The sequence below is a fragment of the Glycine max genome, chromosome 16, assembly GCF_000004515.6.
Source record: "Glycine max cultivar Williams 82 chromosome 16, Glycine_max_v4.0, whole genome shotgun sequence".
NCBI lineage: Eukaryota > Viridiplantae > Streptophyta > Magnoliopsida > Fabales > Fabaceae > Glycine > Glycine max.
In genome coordinates, this window is record NC_038252.2 from 35,748,709 (window position 1) to 35,769,197 (window position 20,489).

The following is a 20,489-nucleotide window of genomic DNA, read 5'->3' on the forward strand; positions in this document are numbered from 1 at the left end:
TTATTGTTTAATCAACAAAATTTTATGAAAGGATTGATTAAATAATAGTTAAAGTCAATACAAAATTTTGTGTATATAGGATTTTTAAAAAAGGAGATAGATAAAGTAAATTCAAAATTAGTTCCTATTCTAGAAATTAAGTCGGGAGAATTCGATAATAAAGTCAATAATTAAAAAAGGCAACGTAAAAAAAAGAAAAAAGAAAAGAGAGACGCTTGCATCAGTATAAATAATAGAAAGAAGTAAGTTTAATATGCAGAAGCAAGAAGCACTTATACAATTAAGCTGTTTCATATATCCTTGTGTGATCATGAATTCCTCCTCCATTTATATTCTTGTCTTTGTCCAGCTTTGGTTGTTCAGCTTACCATGCAGAGAGAGTGTGTGCATCCCAAGTGAGCGTGAGACACTTTTGAAGTTTAAGAATAATCTGAATGATCCTTCAAATAGGCTTTGGTCTTGGAATCCTAATAATACCAACTGTTGCCACTGGTATGGAGTCCTCTGCCACAACCTTACTTCCCATCTTCTTCAGCTTCACCTCAACACTTCACCTTCTGCTTTCTATCATGACTACTATGATGATGGATTCTACCGTAGATTCGATGAGGAAGCTTATAGGAGATGGAGCTTTGGTGGAGAGATAAGTCCTTGTTTGGCTGATTTAAAGCATTTGAATTACTTGGACTTGAGCGGCAATTATTTACTTGGAGCAGGTATGTCAATTCCTTCTTTCCTTGGGACAATGACCTCCTTGACTCACCTAGACCTCTCTGATAGTGGATTCTATGGGAAGATTCCTCCTCAGATTGGGAATCTCTCAAATTTGGTGTATCTTGACCTGAGTTTAGATGTTGCCAACGGAACAGTACCCTCTCAGATCGGGAATCTCTCTAAGCTTCGATATCTTGACTTGAGCTACAATTATTTACTTGGAGAAGGTATGGCAATTCCTTCTTTCCTTGGGACAATGACTTCCTTGACTCACCTCAACCTCTCTCATACTGGATTCTATGGGAAGATTCCTCCTCAGATTGGGAATCTCTCCAATTTGGTCTACCTTGACCTCGGAGGTTATTCTGATCTGTTTGCTGAAAATGTAGAATGGGTATCAAGTATGTGGAAGCTTGAATATCTTCATTTGAGTAATGCAAACCTATCCAAAGCATTTCATTGGCTACACACTCTCCAATCTCTTCCTTCTTTGACCCACCTATATTTGTCAGGATGCACACTCCCTCACTATAATGAACCATCCTTGCTCAACTTCTCATCTCTGCAAACTCTCCATCTTTCCCTTACTCGTTATTCCCCTGCCATTTCTTTTGTCCCCAAGTGGATATTCAAATTGAAGAAACTTGTTCTCTTCAATTTAGGGGTAATGAAATCCAAGGTCCGATTCCTGTTGGTATTCGAAATCTCACACTTCTTCAAAATCTTGACTTGTCTCAAAATTCATTCTCATCTTCTATACCTGATTGCTTATATGGTCTTCATCGTCTCAAGTATCTGGACCTAAGGGGCAACAACTTGCATGGGACTATTTCTGATGCCCTGGGAAATTTGACTTCTCTTGTTGAACTTCATTTGTTATATAATCAACTTGAAGGAACCATTCCAACTTCTTTGGGAAATTTGACTTCTCTTGTTGAACTTGATTTATCAAATAATCAACTTGAAGGAACCATTCCACCTTCTTTAGGAAATTTGACTTCTCTGGTTAGACTTGATTTGTCATATAGTCAACTTGAAGGAAACATTCCAACTTCTTTGGGAAATTTGACTTCTCTTGTTGAACTTGATTTGTCATATAGTCAACTTGAAGGAAACATTCCAACTTCTTTGGGTAATGTCTGCAACTTAAGGGTGATAGGTTTATCATATCTCAAACTCAACCAACAGGTTAATGAACTTTTAGAAATTCTTGCTCCTTGTATTTCCCATGGACTCACAAGACTTGCAGTTCAGAGTTCACAACTTTCAGGCAATCTGACAGATCATATTGGGGCATTTAAAAATATTGTGCTGCTAGATTTTTCCAACAACTCAATTGGTGGTGCTCTTCCTAGATCATTTGGAAAACTTTCATCATTAAGATATCTCAATCTGTCTATTAATAAATTCAGTGGAAATCCATTTGAAAGTCTTGGATCACTCTCTAAATTGTCATCTCTTTATATTGATGGCAATCTTTTTCATGGACTTGTCAAGGAAGATGATCTTGCAAATCTTACAAGCTTGACGGAGTTTGGTGCATCAGGGAACAATTTCACTTTAAAAGTGGGTCCCAATTGGCGTCCTAATTTTCGGCTTTCCTATTTGGATGTGACATCATGGCAGTTAAGTCCCAACTTTCCATCGTGGATTCAGTCACAAAACAAACTTGAATATGTTGGACTATCTAACACGGGGATTTTCGATTCTATTCCCACACAGATGTGGGAAACACTTCCTCAGGTTTTGTATTTAAACCTCTCTCATAATCACATCCATGGTGAGAGTGGGACTACATTAAAGAATCCCATATCTATCCCCGTTATTGATCTAAGCTCAAATCACTTGTGTGGTAAATTACCCTATCTTTCAAGTGATGTGTCTCAGTTAGATCTTTCAAGCAATTCAATCTCTGAATCCATGAATGACTTTTTATGCAATGATCAGGACGAGCCAATGCAATTACAATTTCTGAATCTTGCATCAAATAATTTGTCAGGAGAGATACCTGATTGCTGGATGAATTGGACATTTCTTGTGAATGTAAATTTACAAAGCAACCATTTTGTTGGGAACTTACCCCAATCCATGGGTTCCTTGGCAGAGCTGCAGTCTTTACAAATTCGTAACAACACACTCTCAGGAATATTTCCAACCAGTTTGAAGAAGAATAACCAATTGATATCCTTGGACCTTCGGGAAAATAATCTTTCAGGAAGTATTCCAACATGGGTTGGAGAAAAGCTCTTAAATGTGAAAATCCTCCTCCTTCGATCAAACAGTTTTACCGGCCACATTCCAAATGAAATATGTCAGATGAGTCTTCTTCAGGTTTTAGACCTTGCCCAAAACAATTTGTCTGGCAATATACCGAGCTGTTTCAGTAACTTGAGTGCCATGACACTAAAGAACCAAAGTACAGATCCTCATATCTATTCTCAAGCACAATTTTTTATGCTTTACACTTCCGAGTATAGCATAGTTAGTGTGCTACTATGACTGAAAGGAAGAGGAGATGAGTATAGAAACATTCTGGGTTTGGTAACAAGCATTGATCTATCAAGTAACAATTTATTAGGAGAAATACCTAGAAAAATCACAAATCTAAATGGATTGAACTTTTTGAACTTGTCCCACAACCAATTGATTGGTCATATTCCACAAGGCATTGGTAGTATGGGATCATTACAATCCATTGATTTTTCTAGGAATCAACTTTCTGGTGAAATCCCTCCAACCATTTCAAATTTGAGCTTTTTGAGCATGCTAGACGTGGCTTATAATCATTTGAAGGGAAAAATTCCAACAGGAACTCAATTGCAAACCTTTGATGCCTCCAGCTTTATTGGCAACAATCTATGTGGTCCACCACTGCCCATAAACTGCAGCTCCAATGGGAAAACTCATAGTTATGAAGGAAGTGATGGGCATGGAGTGAATTGGTTTTTTGTTAGTGCGACAATTGGATTTATTGTGGGATTCTGGATAGTGATTGCTCCTTTACTGATTTGTAGATCATGGAGGTATGCCTATTTTCATTTCCTTGATCATGTGTGGTTCAAACTTCAATCTTTTTACTCATGTAGTATCAGTGTTTAGTGTTGCTTAGAATACACCGATGTTGTATCATTGTATTGGCAGGTTGATCAATTTATGTCAACAAATAAATTTAAACAAACTAATCCATTATATTTCAATTTTCAGTAATGTGTTATATTTAATGGATAAGAGTTGTACCGTGGGAATTGTTGTCATTGCATCTACATACACAAGTGTATCTATTTTTTTTTAAGTTATGTTTCTTTGAAATTTATTCATATGTTTGAATCTCTCTTGAAATGTTTGTATCATTGTATTGCCAGGTTGTTCAATTTGCATTGTACTCATTGCTATTTTCTTTCTATCTTTTTTTTTTCAAATTTGAGAGTCTTATTTAAATTCTGTTTTGGGATGTACATATTTGCATATTGAGCATATTTGTAGTTAAGATCAAATAGTTGTAATTCGGTGTATCAAATGGGGAACTAGTGGTTCAAGAAAACGTGGTTTAATAGGAAAAAACTTATATTTAATTTTAGTCACTAACCATTGAAGTGAATAATTAGTTCTTTCGTGTTAATTAAAGTCGTGACTCGTGGCTGCATACAAGACTTGACTCTCCAAGCCGGCCAGGCCAAGAACTTTGATGAGATATCCATAGATAACCAATGATGCTTGAGAACCAACAAAATTGTTGGAGTAATATTCTAAATTACCCTAACTATAAAAAGGGCAAATAATAGGTGTAACTTTTTAAGTATTATTCGTTTTGCTTTTTCAATTTTTACTTTATCTAATAATAAAAGTCAACTTTTAAAATTAATTATCAAATTTAAATGTTAACTTTACTTAAAAATTAACACAAAAAATACTAAAGAATTTATCTTTATAAAACAATTTTTTTGAAGAGTCAAAATGAATTAATATTCAAGTGTTCCAGGATCAGTATTAATTACAACCAAAACTAACGGAATATGAAACCTGAAACAGACAAGTGATAACAAAATCGCAGGAAGTATCTTGGCTAATTTTTTATTTGATAAATATATAAATTTTTGGAATTCATTTTTGTAAATATTTAATAAATTTTTTATCTTTACAAAATTAAAATGTGTTATTGGTCAGAATGTAGATTCAGATAAATTTAAATTATGAGTTTTTATATTGATTATACATATATATAATCGATAGTAAATTATATTTACATTAATTATACATATAATCAAAAATGTAATAAATAATTTGAAATGTTTAAATCTTACTTCAACAAAAAAAAAATATTTTAATTTTATGAGAACGAAAAATATATTAAAATTTTATCCAGATAACTTTTCAATATTTTAATATTTATAAAATTAAAAATATATGTTAACCTTATAAAAATATCAACAAATAAACAAAATGTCTTTTGTTTGACAGTTTTAAGAATTAAATAATTGATAGTAATCATAATTTTAAAAAATTAATTAACTTATTATACAAAATGTTGAGCTAAAGATCAATTAAGGGTATTTTTGAATGATCATGGCCCAAGCATTCTTTGACAAGGTCACTGCCCATGAAAGCTACCGATATCGCATCAACATTTACTCACTTCTTCCATTAAAAGGCACTGGAGGCTGAAAGTCGTAATCTTCATTTTTATACTTTTTAGATTATACAAAGTTGGAAAAATTAAAACATTATGTGGTGGGCGAATTAGTGAACAAAAATTATAAGATCTGCACAGGTTATTCTAATTTAATTCTAATTAAGAAATTAATTATTTTTCATTTTACTCCCTTTATGACAAATTTAATTTTTACTTATAAGCCGGTCTGTGATAAACCTTGTACCATATTTTAAAGCAAACCATAACACATCATAAAACTTAGTGATATAATTTTAGATGTCTTTGTGTGTGTGAGATGTATTGTTAATATTTATAGCATCCTTCCTCATAAAATTTAGCGTGATGTAATGTTAATGTTTACGACCAAGCTAAAAGTACAAAAAAATAATTTTTATCTAAAGGTTTTCTTGTAATAAATATAATGGGTGAAATTAGCCATAATCAAATTCTACTTTTTTTTATTTCCTTTTTATATACAGTGCCATATATAACAGGAAACTGAATTTGTCCGTTTTCACACTAGACTAACAGCGCCAAGAATGAGAATGAACGTAATTTTCTGCAACTTTGATCTGTAGACTCTAGGTTAGTATTAAAAACATAAAACAAAATATTACTGTAAACATAAAGATGAAAATTATTGAGTCTAACCTTTTTTTTTATGAAAAGAGGAGAGTATAAGGGAGGAAAGGAAGAACCAATAGAAAAATCAATTTTTGATTCAAAATGTTCTTGCCCCTGTAGCTCAATGGTACGTAGAGACTTCAGTCTTGCAAACTGAAGGTCTGTAGTTGCACACTATGGGGGCATCCAATATTATTAATTTTTTTTCACTTGATCATGAAAAATAATGTTGTGTTATGATATAAAAACATCATACGTAATTTTCAGCATGAGATAGTTTCTGTATGAGGACCCAGTATAGGAGCAATCTTTTTGTTTTCTTTCAAACATAAAGTATCGCAGGTAGTTTGGAGCAACAGGTTCTCCATTGACTAGTAGTAGTAGCTAGTGACCAAACTTAATTCCTCATTATCATAGCCATCATACAAACCTAGCTCACACTGTTCACTTGCATCGATATGATCTTGTCTAACTATCACACCATAAAACACTAAGTGTATTGATCAATTAATGTAATCTTATTTTAGTTTAATTGGAAGTTTTAAATTTTAATCTTAAATATATAATTACATTAAATATTTATATATAAAAATGTATCATCTATAATAATTCTATTTCTATTGAACAAGTAGATTATCTTTAATAAAAAATACCTTGTGATTTAAAAATAAAAAACTATAACACAGCATCAATTTTTACATTGCTAATTAACTAAAAATAATTCTAATTTTTATCATTGAATGCATGAATTATATATTTGACATACGGTTCTATCTTAATTAAATTGATCAAATATTGTAACAAAAACAAATTGATCTAATATTGTATGTAGTTACTTTTGTTTTCTATTTATTTTTATCTTTTATGAATACGCATCTAAAAAACATTTTCAGAACTGAATACACAAAATGATATACGATTATAAATTGTCTAATAAATTATAAGTTTTGTCTTTCATGTATGCACAGGTGTGTTTCTTCCCAAATTGTGTGCAGTAGCAGAAGGTGCAAATGCTCGTCGACAAATGGGTGAGATCAAAAGCTCAGGTATGGTGGCTGCAGGACCTGTGCACTCTCTTCAATTTCTCCACAACCTTTTGATGATGTAGAGCTCTCAGATGAACCTGCCATTGCTCCATTCCCTCAATACTAAGTAGTTTCTCGGACTCTTCCCATTGAAAACCAGTGTAGCCAGCTTTCATTATTGTTGGTTAATATTTATAAATTGTTCTTTAGTACTGATTGGTCTGAATAGTGTGATAGATTCCGACTCTTTAAATGAATGGTTAAGAATTTGAATTTTATCAACTTTTAGTTCTTCATCCTTCTACGAAAGTGATTATTAGTCTCTCAATTATCTTTTGGGCGGTGTTAATCTATAATTCTGTTTGTCATTGCTCAGTCACTTTCATAAATAAAAAATCACTGTTAAATAATGATGATGTGATAATCATATGATTTCTCACTTGGGTTATGACGTAAAAATCTTGTGACAAAACGTTGTTAAGGTATTACAAATATTTTGTCATCAGTGTAAAACTGCCAAATAATTAAAATTTAAAAAAAAAAAAAGAAAAAGGATATATAATAAACAAAATCAATAATTCACAATACACAAATTAACCTTTTAACATGTGATTATTATATCAAAACCTTTTTTTTTGGTACCTTTCAATTTGTCATTCAAGTCTAGAAGGACCTACGTGTGGACATCTAAAGGAGTCCATTTATGAGTGAAAATTTTCAAAATTTGTTTATCGTATCGTAGCAGGCTAAGTTGGATTTTATATTGCTATTCACATTACCCATGTGGGTAGAAAATTAGAAAATTCTAGAAGTATTCTTTTTACATAAATATGATTTTGTTATACAAATATACAATAGAATTATATTTTTATTACATTGTTTGGGACACAATTCTAGAAGTAGTTTTTTGTGTTCAGTTTCAAAATCATTAAAAATTAACCTCAGTTTATGTTTGGAGTTTTTAGTTTCAGTTTATTTTAATTTTTAGATATTAAAAAATTATTTAATAGATAAAATAATTTAAATATTTAATCTTATCACAATCCAATATAAAATCATGTAATATTAAAAAAATATTGATACAAAAATAAATAAAAAAATAATTAAACATAATAAAAATAATTTAAAAAATATTATAAAAAACAGTAAAGGTTAAAACATAAACAATAATCAATAAATTAAACAAAATTTTATTGTTTGTTATATGTGATAAAAACCATATCAGAAAGATGTAAAAAATCAACTTAGTGCAATTTTTGTTGAACATGTTTGTATTTCAAAATTATATTTTAAAATGGAAAGTTGAAAATTGACAATCACCCCTAACGCGACCTTAATTTTTAAATAAGTAAAAAGTATTGTATGTTGAAAGAAGCAGTTGATCATATGATTGACGCCCAAGTAAATTGAACAAATTAAAGCTGCAGAAATCAATTTTCAATGATCTGTCATTGCTTACTTAAGCTATGGATAATTACTTGATTTATGTCTCATTACACAATTTTGGAAGATCAGCTGGTAAAAATGTATAATAAAATTTATTGTGGCTTAAAATAATGCGGTGTTTGATTTTGTGAGGTCCTTAAGTGGCAAACATATGGTGTGATCCACAAGTTCCGTAACAATTCAAAATAGAAGGTTGAATTGCTCTAGGAATCCTATCATCTTACAAGATTTAACATTTTCAATCTGTGATTCTTCTTTACATGGGTGTCAATCATAGTATATGGTGGTTAACAAGTTGCATTTAGCAAGAATTTCTTGAGTTGCTTCTAATCAATTCTCATGCCATTTTATTAATGTCTTATGGCTAACAGTTGGGGCAAAAATTGATATTACCCCATTGAGAAATATATCTCTAGGATGATGACTGTCCACAATTATCCAAAACACTTCAGTGCAACAAAAACTCAATATCCATCTGCTGGAAGGAACGATCAGTTTCTAACTCGAGCAATCATGGTATATGGGAGTTCGCTGACTATTTTCCACAATGTCAGAATCTCCTATTTGACCCCATGTTCAAACTCGATTAAAACAAATGCCCTTGGCATCTTTGACCACAAATGAAGAATAGTTGCAGAAATTTGGAAATGAAATCTTAAGGTTTGGGTTAAGGGTTTGTAAAATATAGGTATTTAATTTGCGATACAAATGTCATATTATATCGTAGGAGAGGCAAGACGAAGGCCACATAATCAAGAAAGTTAACTATTTAAGCTAACATAAAACTTGGTGAGAACCTATGGATTGCAAACAAGCAGGGAAGTATCAAGTGAGTTTTTTTTTTTCACATGAATGAAAAATAAATATTAACCATTAGATTTTATCATGAATGATCAAATTAAAATCTAGGACAAGTGTAAAATTACTTACATAAATCAATGGTATCTAATTTAATTGGTTGAACAGGTGCATAAATTATTGTAAAATTCACTAGTAATTATCTTTGATTTCTATGGATAAAAAACTTACATAAACTTGTTTTTATTATCCATTTAATTTTAGTCTTCCATTGAATCAATATCAACCTGGATAAATTCATAAAAAGGTATAGATTTTGTTATTATCAAGGGTATATGTATTGGAAGGAAGGTGTAAAGTTTTTTGGCAGTATATGGGTAATATTTTCATTTTTTTTCTATGATCATGATCAAATAACATTTTGACTTTTCTTTATATAGGTTTTCAGAATAAGAGGGTTTAGTGGTAATTAATATTGAAATCAACAGATTTTATGACAGTCCAATGATGTTTTTTAATAAGAAATTTTTTTAGGTAAATTGGATCCGAGATACCAACTAAGACTAGGGTAGACTTCTTGAGAGCATTTACAAAAACTAAGATAACCTCAAGACACAAAGAATACTTGGAATGATATTTATAAATTACCCATCTCAAATGATATTTGAATTGGAGTTATTACCCTTGATAAATTACATATCCTTAAAAATCTTGTTTTTGTCGGTAATAACTCCAGAGTGTTCTATGTCATGCGATAGGGGCAACAAGTCTGTGGTATTCAGATCAGCTTCAGCCATATCAGTTGTAATTCTTGATATCCTTCCTCAAGAATCAGAGGCATTGAAGTTGGCTTCGTCTCTTAAATTAATATCAAGCAACAAATTCTGAAGTTTTAGATCAAGCTCTGCCACAGATGAATTAGTTTCCTTTTTCTTTGGTTTTCTTTTCTGAATATTTTGTTTCTTCCGTTGAGCTTTTCTTTCCTCGAACTCCAAAATCTTCTCACGACAAGCACTGTAGATGATTAATAATGAGACAATGATGAAAGGCACCCTAAACAAAAAGTTATCTTATATACCCACCAGCCTTCTTGAATTTGAATTGTTCTAAAAGATACTTGGTATAGATGCAGCAATAAACCAAACAGCATACTAACTCAAGTTGCAAGCAAAAAATAAGCAAAATATACATTTGATAAGAATCAGATAAAACATTTCCTTTCTGTGTTTTAGGGAGTAAAGTATGTTCATGAATTATGAACTTACATTACCTTTCTATAAGATCTGCAGGTACTATTGAAGTTTCAAGTCCATCCATTCCTTCCCAAGAAACCTCGTAGCATTCTCTCCCTTGAACTCTTCGGCTCTTAATGATTTCTGACACAGGACACTTCACAGGGATCTGTGATCGGATATAATATAAATAAGATTCTTGTATATATCCAGGTTCAAAAATAGGGAGCCTGTAGATAAAATTTATGTTCACTAATAATAGTAATGGCATTATAGAAACTCGATGAATGGAAGATTTCCCTGTTTATTGATGATACACTGAATGCAGTAGAAGCTACTGTAAATCAATGATCATCGAAGAATTGAACCAATGTTATACAATACCAAAATAGAAAATGTGTAGCATACTTACATTACTTAATAATCCAATGGACAGCTTTGATAGATAATGAACATGTGAAAGAGAACATAAGTTATCAAAATGCCACGCGATTCTAAGCATGAGCAGTCACTCTTTTATTTAGTTTAAAATAATTTTTAAATATTAAAACTTTTCACATGAGCTCAGACAGTAATGAAATGTTAATTAGGGAGTGGAAAGGGTTAGCAGTACCTCATGTAAAGGAAGGTTCAGTCCAACTTCAGATGAAGTTAAACGCAAATTGGCAAATCGTCGTAAATTTCTTTATGAGTATATTGAATATATTTCAATCAGTATTAAGAATCAATCTTTATGAGTGGAAACCATGAATAAAAAAGACAAACCTACTTGTGCACAATATCTGAATCTGCTTGGTGACATTTTGTGTTCATATAAGCATTAATTACTTGTAAAATGTTATCATCCGGCCGTAAATCATTCTTACCTCCTGCATAGACAAAAGATAGAAGCTAAGATACAATGTTCAAGAGACACCAACAATCCTCCATTTGACAAAAATAATTATTAACTGCAAGTCAACATTTGTGTACAAGTTGATGCAGACAATGCATTCTAGAAGACATAAAAAAAGCACAAAGATATTAGGTATATAATTCCATCCTTTGGTTTAGAATTAGATATTATATTGGGTCCACTGTAACATCTCTCATTGCTTAACAATTTACATTTACATGGACAGTAATCAGTTAGTGTTAATTTAACTTTTTTCTAATATACTAATTTAGCTGATATTATATTTTCAGATAGTGCATATAATTGGTTCATGACATGGTATCAAAACATGCATGATTAATAGCATGTTTGAATCTAACTCCATGATCCACATTGTCCAAGAAATTTGAGTCAAAATTTTAAAAATGACACAAAAGCAAGTATTTTTTGCTTCAATATTAATTTGACGTGCATTCACAACAATGAACACCAAACCAAACGGGCACTAAGTGGTCTAGAGTTTGATCATTGTTACCCCCATTTTTCTAATAAAAAGTAGAATTTCAAAACAAGGTAGGTGAGCATTTACATTATTTATGCTTCAATCCAAAAGGTTTTGGTGTTTTACTAGTGGAAAGGGACATGTAAGAGACTCAATAATTCACACCTTAAAGTTTGCATTTATTATGTACAAATACAGTTAATATCCTATAAATCAAATCCTGATACGTTTGTTGACAAAATTCTTTTAAAAACATTAAAACCTCTCTTCTATGTCAAATATTAAGTGTATTATTACATAATTTGGACAGCTAATATGTCCCTAATTCTCTGAAAAGTTTACTTGTATAGTAACACTAGAGCAGTGCCATAAACTGTTTTCTAGTTTGAGAAGGAAACCTGTCAGAAAAAATAATCAACTGCAACTTTCAATTCAAGTAATGTGAATTGAATACTCCGAAGACGGTAATATCCCCACACTTACAAGTTACAATGACAAATGTTGAACATTTTTCATGTGACATACAGACATTTACCCCCTTAACTAAAAAAAAAGACGATAAAAAATATCAAATTAAATTGTAGTGAAAAATGAAACTATTAATTTTAATTAAAGAAAATACTACTTATTTATTCCTTCCAATAATCAAATATTTTCTCATTACCAACTTGTCTCATTCATCTCTTATCTACTACTAATTGTTACTTGTAGTTAAGTGTGTTAGATTCATGGGTTAACAATGAGTCATGTATGTAATTAATAATCATTAATGTCATATTTTTTTATCATTTGAAGTGGAGTATTCATTTTTTCTCTTAATATTACTTTATCCTTCACAAAATTCAAATAAGATATTTTATTTGAGAGGATGAATTCAGAACCACTCAAACTAATGAGTTAAGGACTTATTGGTTATTAACATCGAATTAAAACTAGTTTTATGTATTTTGTTTTTATAAATTAAAGACTAATACTTGGTTATTGTCATTATTCAAAAAAGAAAAAAGGTTAAAAAGAAAAGAAAAGTGAGTGAGAAAGACACACTCGAGTCGAGCGGGAGTCAAAGCTGGAAGTGGCAAATGGTAAAGAGTTGGGAACGAGAAATCCAAAATTTTGCAATATATGTCGGGGACAAATCTGTCATTTGACTCTCCACATGTGTTCCTTCCAATTTTCAATACAGTTAACACCAGAATTATCTTTCTCTACTGAACCTAACATTCAGCACACTTCAACAAAAATCCATGACCAACACTTGCCACAACAATTTAGAACAAATTCAACACATACTCTTTGTGCTTCAGCTGGAAGTCATGATCAATTTCTACCAGAATATCCAACTCAAACCAATACCCCACAAACCTACACCACCACCCAAGTTGAGGAGCCACACTAAGAACCATCAAACGAGAGCAGTTACACAGATAAAATCTCCTCAGCAACCACAGCAATAGCTGACAAAGCCATCACTGCCAAAAATGTTGTAGCTTCAAAGCTCGGATACAGTGATGACACCACCGAAACAACTCAAACAAAGCATCAAGAAGAGAACACAAGCAATGAAAACCGTTAACAATCTCATCAGCAACCTCAGCCAAAAGCACTGTCACTTCGAAGCTTGTATATGACGCTGACACCGAAACAACTCAATCAAGGGATCACCAAGAGAACACAGGCAGTGCAAAACCATCAACAATCTCTTCAGCAACCTCTGCAATAGCTGATAAAGCCATATCAGCCAAAAACACCGTCTCTTCCAAGCTCGGATACGGTGTCAACAACACCGAAACAACTCAAGCAAGCCATCAAGAGAACACAACCATCAACAATCTCTTTAGCAACAGCTTGCAATAGCTGATAAAGCCGTGTCAGCAAAAAACACCGTAGCTTCCAAGCTCGGATATGGCAACAACACTGAAACAAAAACAACTCAAACCACTCAATCAGCAACCTCTGCAATAGCTGATAAAGCTTTCTCAGCCAAAAACACCGTAGCTTCGAAGCTTGGTTTTGGCGCACAGCACCAACAACACCACAAGAGAAGAGAACTGACCATGCTGCTGCTCCTACAGAATATGGAAAAAGTGTTGCTCAGTCTCTGACAGAGAAACTAGCTCCAGTTTCTGGAAAAGTTGCTGGTGTAGGAAGTGGTGTGAAGTCCAAAGTTTCTGGAACTCAAACTAGTAGTGTGGGTGTGGAACAGGACAAGGGGGTTTCTGTGAAGGACTATTTGGTGGACAAACTGAGGCCTGGTGATGAAGACAGGGCTCTCTCTGAAGTGATATCAGAGACTCTGCACAAGAAGGAACTGCCCCCAGTGGAAGTTACTGAAGAAGGTGTGAGAAAGGTGGTTTCTGATGCTGTGCATAAGAGAGAGGATGATCCTGAGAGAAGAATGGAACATCAAAGAATACTGGGAAAGGTAACTGAGTCAGAGGAAGTGAAGGGAAGGTTAGGAGGTGAAAGTGTGGTGACAGAGAAAAAGTACCAAGAGATGTATGTGAATAGTCCGGGGAAAGGTGTGGTTGATAAGCTTAAAGGTATGGTTGGGACATGGTTTACCAACCCAGCAGAGAATCAATCTTCACAAGGTAAATAACAATGAATAGTAGCTCTAGTTGTCTCTATGAGGTTTCTCTAGTTTGATCAATGCTTTTTGCAAATTTTACTTATTTCTAAATTAGTTGATTATATTGTTTTACCATACTTCTCTGACTAATTCTTTTGTTACTCTTCACATTCTTCTTGTTTTGCAGTTAGACAAACATATTTTCTATCGATATTAAAATTTATTTTCTCTCTGTTTGTCTATTATATTTGTCTTGTGACAGTTTTTCGATTTTCTTATCTTGGAAGAAGTGTTTTGAGAAACAAACGAAATTATGATTATGTATGTTTCTGTTAGTCTTAAGACTTGATTCCAAGATGAATCGCAGTTATTTGTTTACTTGTTTTGGTCATGCTTACATATTTTTCTATATGTTTTTTTTTTTTTTCATTTTGTAAGAACTGTTTAAAAAAAAGTGGAGTATTTTTTATCCTAGTGGTTTTAGACTTCAGTCCAAGATGAGTTACAATTTTTTTTTTTTTTACTTTATTTTGGGTATGCTATTTTTTACTTAGGCAAAGTGCCACATTAATTTTGAATTTGTGGTTTGCATGGGTCGAAGATTCATCTATGAATTATGAGGCAGGAAGGGCAGAAGTGGAACAAGTTAACCAAGGTGCAGCAGGTGAAAGAAGGCAGCAGGAGTCATATAATTGAAGAAGTGCTTTGAAGGAGTCTTTGCTTTGGGTGATTGTGTAGATTTTCTTAAAAGCTGTTTCAATATCTGTGTGTCTAGTTCTTTGTTGGAAGAAAGTTAGGATGTTCAAGTCACAGTTTATTTGTGTTTTTTTTAATGTTTATGTAAATATCCAATTTTATTCGGGTTTATTTTTATGTTTTATATAAAAATATTTAAAATATTTTTGAGAAAAAGAAAAGAGAAAAATTATAGAAGATTTGACAGTTACAAGAAGACTTGGCATCAGAAAACTGGAGTAATGGTGATTCAATTGAGAAAAAAAATATTACTAAAAGATAAGATCATTTAAAATATTTTTGAGAAAAAGAAAAAAAGAAAAATTATAGAAGATTCTTATAAATAAAAATAATTAAAATATTTTGGAGAGAGAAAAAAGAAAAACCATAGAAGATCTGAAAGTTACAAAATTGATCATCAGAAAACTGGAGTAATGGTGATTCAATTGAGCAAAAAAAAAAATATTAGTAAAAGATAACGTCATTGAAGTTGTAAGTCTAAAGACAAGGAGATCGTGGTATAATGGAATCCTAAGTTGTTGTTGGATTTTAAAAGAAGAGACGCACTAGCATACAAGGAGGGGGACGGAGAAAAAAAGGAGAATTCTGTGAAGGAAAACCCATAGAAAGATTGTTTTTTCGCAATTTTTTCAATGGATGATTATGATGCTATAAGTTCAGGTCGTTGTTCTTTTTGCGCTCTATAAGATCAGGTTTGTTTGTTTGTTTTTTTTCTTTTCTCTTGTTCATTTGTTGTTATGTTTGGCTTTTTTTATTTAATTTTTGGTTTCATGAATTCGTGTATGTATGCTATCCAAATGTTTGTTTTTTGAATAAAATAAGTATATACATTTCGACCGCATGTTTACCTTCATATTGTGGGTTAAAAAGCATATTTTTTACCTGCTTATTGTTCCTGATAAATTTCCGTATATAAAACAGTAAGATCAAGTGTCGAGTTTACAAGGACTTTAACTGTACCCTGAGTTTGTATATGTTCAATTTTAAGTAATCAATAAATTAAAATTGATATTTGTCAAATAATGATACGGAATATAAAATTTGACATAAATGAAGATAATTAAGCATAATACATTAAAGAGATAGAATACAAACACTCAGGAGTGGGTTGTCAATTGAAGTAGGATTACAGAATATGTTGAGACTCAACCTATCAAAACTACTCTTGATGCAACATTAAGGGTTTTTTACTACGTTATTTTGATTATTACCTTCATCCACTAACATACCCTAATCATGATTTCTCATGTGAAAGAGTTTAAATTACCTAATTTCACTCCTAATCCCTTAAGAGCTATATCAAATAATTTTCTTTAAGAATAAAGATGTATAATAAATAAGGCAAAATAATATCATTCTATTCCTAGACACTAATTACCTAGATGTTCATAGGAAATAAACATTTTCCAATGCATAAACCCTATAACACTACATGAGAATAGGTAATAAAGCTATAAACATGATATTAAGCACAGAAAAGACAATAATATTAAATAACATTAAATAAATAGTTAGAATCATTACATCAAGAGTGTTTGATAGTTGAACTCCCAACAATGGATGATTTAGCCTCTCATTGTCATGAGAGGGTTACTAATACAAAAAGAAAGCAAGAGGTGTGAAAGAAAATGGAGGAAAGGGTCCCAAGTGAATGGATTTTCTCTCTTCTCTCGTGTCTTAGCTTCTCAATTTTCGTCCCCCTAAAGAATTGCTTAATTTTTCCTTTTTTTTTTCCTTTAAAATGAAGCACAATCATGTTTTGTGATATTGATCGTGTGCTAAGCCAGCATGTGCTCGCACGAAGTGCACATGCAAAGTCCATCTGACATAAGTGAATGTGCGTTAAGCCGCAAGGTGCAGGCTAAACCGCAGATGTGTACTAAGCCGTAGATGCGCACTAAGTCATCGTATGCGCGCTAAGCTTGACCTCCAAGTTGGCTCCTCGCGTTGAGCGGTTGTTGACGCGCTGGGTGAGCTGCTCCAGTTCTTCAACCATATTACAAACCTCCTACTATGTAATTCTATAAAAAAAAATACACTAAAAAATACTATAAATTTGATAGCTTTAGCATTTATTGGACAAAAACTCAAAAGAAGTTAAATTTCTAATGTTCTAACACAAAATAAGCAATAAAAGAGAGGAAAATTGGATAATTGCTATGTGATTTAAACATATTTAAATTACATAAGCATATCAATTAACAGATTATACGTGGGAAAAAGTTTTTTTAAAATAAAAACAATGTTGTATTGCCCATTTCTTCTCTCTCTTATCTATCTCTTCATCACCCTTCATCTTCCTCATATCCCACTACTGTGCCACTGATGGTGTTTCATTTTTCCCCCGGTGGTTGGACTAAATGAAAACAAAATAGATGAAAGAATAGATATGAACCAACAAAATCTTAATATCAAAACATTAAACCACAAAATCGAGAAAAGAACAACTGTTTGGTTGGCTTCACTAGGTTTAATGGCTGGATTCACATTTGGATTTCATGTGGGATTTCACAATGAGGTTTGTCGTGAGTTGGGGCTCATTGGGTTTTGCAGCGGTGGTGGCAGTGGAGATCACAGTCGTTGGGTTTTATGACCGGTTGCGATTGAGATCATAGTTGGGTTCCTACCAATATTTCTACACTATGAATAAAGATAAAGAAATTTCTACACTATGAATATTTGAAATTAATTAAGATTAGCTAAATTCATCTAAATAACAATATGCATAAAGATAAAGAAAATTAAGGAAGGAAATAAAAGAAAAAATTAAGGGAAAATTTTTTGTTTGAGAATTTTAACAAACACTTGTGTATGCAAAGTAAATTGAGATTAAATCAATGAAAAAATTGTTCGGGTTTAATTTTATTGGAGTTCCTATCACGTAATCGCTACACATTTATATTTAATAAAGATTATATTATCATAAACCTACCATATTGTCTTAACTTTAATTTCTTAAGTGAAGAGAGCTAAATCTCTTGATTAAACTATCAATCCTTTGGATTAACATAATCAAACAATTTGCATTAAGACAAAGTGTTTATTGATGCTCAACTATCCCTAGACATAAAAATTATTGGGTGTTCTATCCAATTCGCAACTTAATGGAATTTTTCTATTACAATTGAATGAAAAATCATGCAAACAGGTGCAATCCAAAAACACATATTAGGCATAAAAGAGAAACAATTACAATGTTTTATTGAATAAAAAAAAGTAGCTATTACATGGAAGAAGAAACAATTACATTAAACTCTAAGAGAAGATTAGTTCATGACAATAAAAAAACATGAGATATACATCACATAAATGTCCTAAAATGACACAAAAATTAAAGAATACATGATAATTATCGGTCATCCAAAATTAACTTAGGATAAGAAAAAGTAACATATTAAAATTTTATAGGAACGAAAATGATATATTTTAGTCTATTTTTTTTTAATGCTTGAAATAACTCTCAACATTTGTTGTCAGTCATAAAAAACTTTGACATGGATTTGATGGAGTGGCCTATGGTTCCTGTTGAAAAAGTGGGGCCTTGATATGGATTTGGTGGAGTTGTCTATGGTTTGTTAGAAGATATTTTTTTCTTTTATTTTATTTTGAATAATAAAAATTTGTTAATTTAAAATTAATTATAATTTCAAATTGCATGTAATAGAAGCCTTGAATTTAATAATGCAAGACTTTTTGTTGTTTACTTAACACACGTGTAATGAAAGGATTGATTTAATTAATGGTTAAATTTGAAGACTCATTATTAAACCAAATTTTATTACCTTTATTGTAAACTATTAATGTTTTTTTTATAAAAATATTAATATTTACTTAAAATAAAATTTTCATTAATTTAAGCAATTCTATAAGTTAAACTAAGAAAATAAAATGTTTCTTATTTTAGTATTTGGCACAAGAATAAATTACATTTCTTTGTAGATTATTTAAGTTATCGTATGAATTATTTTTTACGAATATTATATTGAAGTGAGTATTTTTATGATTGCTTAAATTTGGCACTTAAAATTATTTAAAAAGTAAAATGGAAATTAAAATTATGCTGCTCCTATTATTTAAGCTGACAACTTGTAAAGAAAATAAAAAATATGATACTAATTTTTATGATAAAAAAAATAATAATATTCAATAAATTATATATTTATTTTTCTCTTCTATCACTATTCTTAAAATATCACCACATAAGTAAATGAAATTCAGGAAAAGATTTTAATATATGAAGACTTGTGGTCTAAAAATTAAATAGCCAGGACCATAGATAAATAATTTCAAAAACATGCCACACTTCTAGTAGATCATATCCTCTAATTTACATTTTAAGTTAAATGTGATCTACAATACGTGAAGAAATTTGGACCAAGACTTATAAAAGGAAAAACTATGATTCAATAATTATGATAGACCAAGTTAAACAAGCATTTTACACTTTTTTTTATCTCACTAATTAATTTTTAATGAAAAAGAAAATACTATGCAGGTTAAAATACAATTAGAAATAGACGACATAACAATCTTTTCAATTAATGACAATGAAAATTAGTCTTTTTTCACATATAAGAAGAATGTTATTTTGTGAATTAAAAAATGGATCAAAATTAAATAGCTAGATAGGAACGAAATAGTCTTTTTTTATATAGATTTTTTAACTGAAATAATTTTTAAATTAGATCCTTTTTTCTATAATTGATGTATTCATCATTTATAATTTTTTCCTTGCTTACTTAATTCTAAACATTTGTAGTCAATGATAAGGAACTTGATATGAAGGTAATGTGGTGACCTATGGTTCAAGTTGAAGAAGTGGGGGGACAATGACATGAACTTGATGGAGTGGCCTATGGACTATGGATGAAGTTGAAGAAGTCAGAGACCTTAATATGGGTGGACTTTGTGGAGTGTCCTAAGGTTGAAGATGAAAAAATGGAGGACCTTGACATGGATTTGATGGAGTAGTCTATGGTTCAAGTTGGAAAAGTGGGGACCTTGATATGGATTTGGTGGAGTGGCCAGTGGTTTCTCTAGGAGAAAATCTTGTTTTCATTTCTTTTATTTTGAATAATAAAAATTTGATAGTTTAAAATTAATTATGGGTTCAAATTTCAAGTAATAGAATATTTGAATTTTATAATGCCAGACTTTTTGTTATATACTTAACACAGGTGTAACAAAAGAACTGATTTAAAATAATAGTTAAAATTTGAAGACGAATTAAACTAAATTTAATTACCTTTGATGTAAATTACTCAAAGATTAAAAAAATTATTAATATTTTCTTAAGAT

The 20,489-nt window shown here is 31.2% G+C and overlaps 3 protein-coding genes and 1 pseudogene across 3 annotated transcripts; 3 read left to right on the forward strand and 1 right to left on the reverse strand.

Annotated features, from left to right (window-relative positions):
- Nucleotides 1–200: 200 nt before the first annotated feature.
- On the forward strand, nucleotides 201–3,213 carry LOC100816899 (receptor-like protein EIX1). Its single transcript, XM_041010405.1, has 3 exons — nucleotides 201–716; nucleotides 942–1,115; nucleotides 1,337–3,213. Exons 1-3 carry the CDS (start codon nucleotides 254–256, stop codon nucleotides 3,211–3,213), a joined length of 2,514 nt encoding a protein of 837 aa, XP_040866339.1. The 5' UTR covers nucleotides 201–253.
- Nucleotides 3,214–3,390: 177 nt separating this feature from the next.
- Nucleotides 3,391–7,097, forward strand: LOC112999800 (receptor-like protein EIX2). The gene is made up of 2 exons (XM_026126135.1): nucleotides 3,391–3,724; nucleotides 6,958–7,097. Exons 1-2 carry the CDS (start codon nucleotides 3,391–3,393, stop codon nucleotides 7,095–7,097), a joined length of 474 nt encoding a protein of 157 aa, XP_025981920.1.
- Nucleotides 7,098–10,067: 2,970 nt separating this feature from the next.
- On the reverse strand, nucleotides 10,068–11,303 carry LOC100817438 (single-strand DNA endonuclease 1). The gene is made up of 4 exons (XM_041010406.1): nucleotides 11,260–11,303; nucleotides 11,104–11,173; nucleotides 10,529–10,659; nucleotides 10,068–10,272 (listed from the first exon to the last, which is right to left on the reverse strand). Exons 1-4 carry the CDS (start codon nucleotides 11,301–11,303, stop codon nucleotides 10,083–10,085), a joined length of 435 nt encoding a protein of 144 aa, XP_040866340.1. The 3' UTR covers nucleotides 10,068–10,082.
- Nucleotides 11,304–11,603: 300 nt separating this feature from the next.
- LOC100817968 (uncharacterized) lies at nucleotides 11,604–15,249 on the forward strand (annotated as a pseudogene).
- Nucleotides 15,250–20,489: the final 5,240 nt, after the last annotated feature.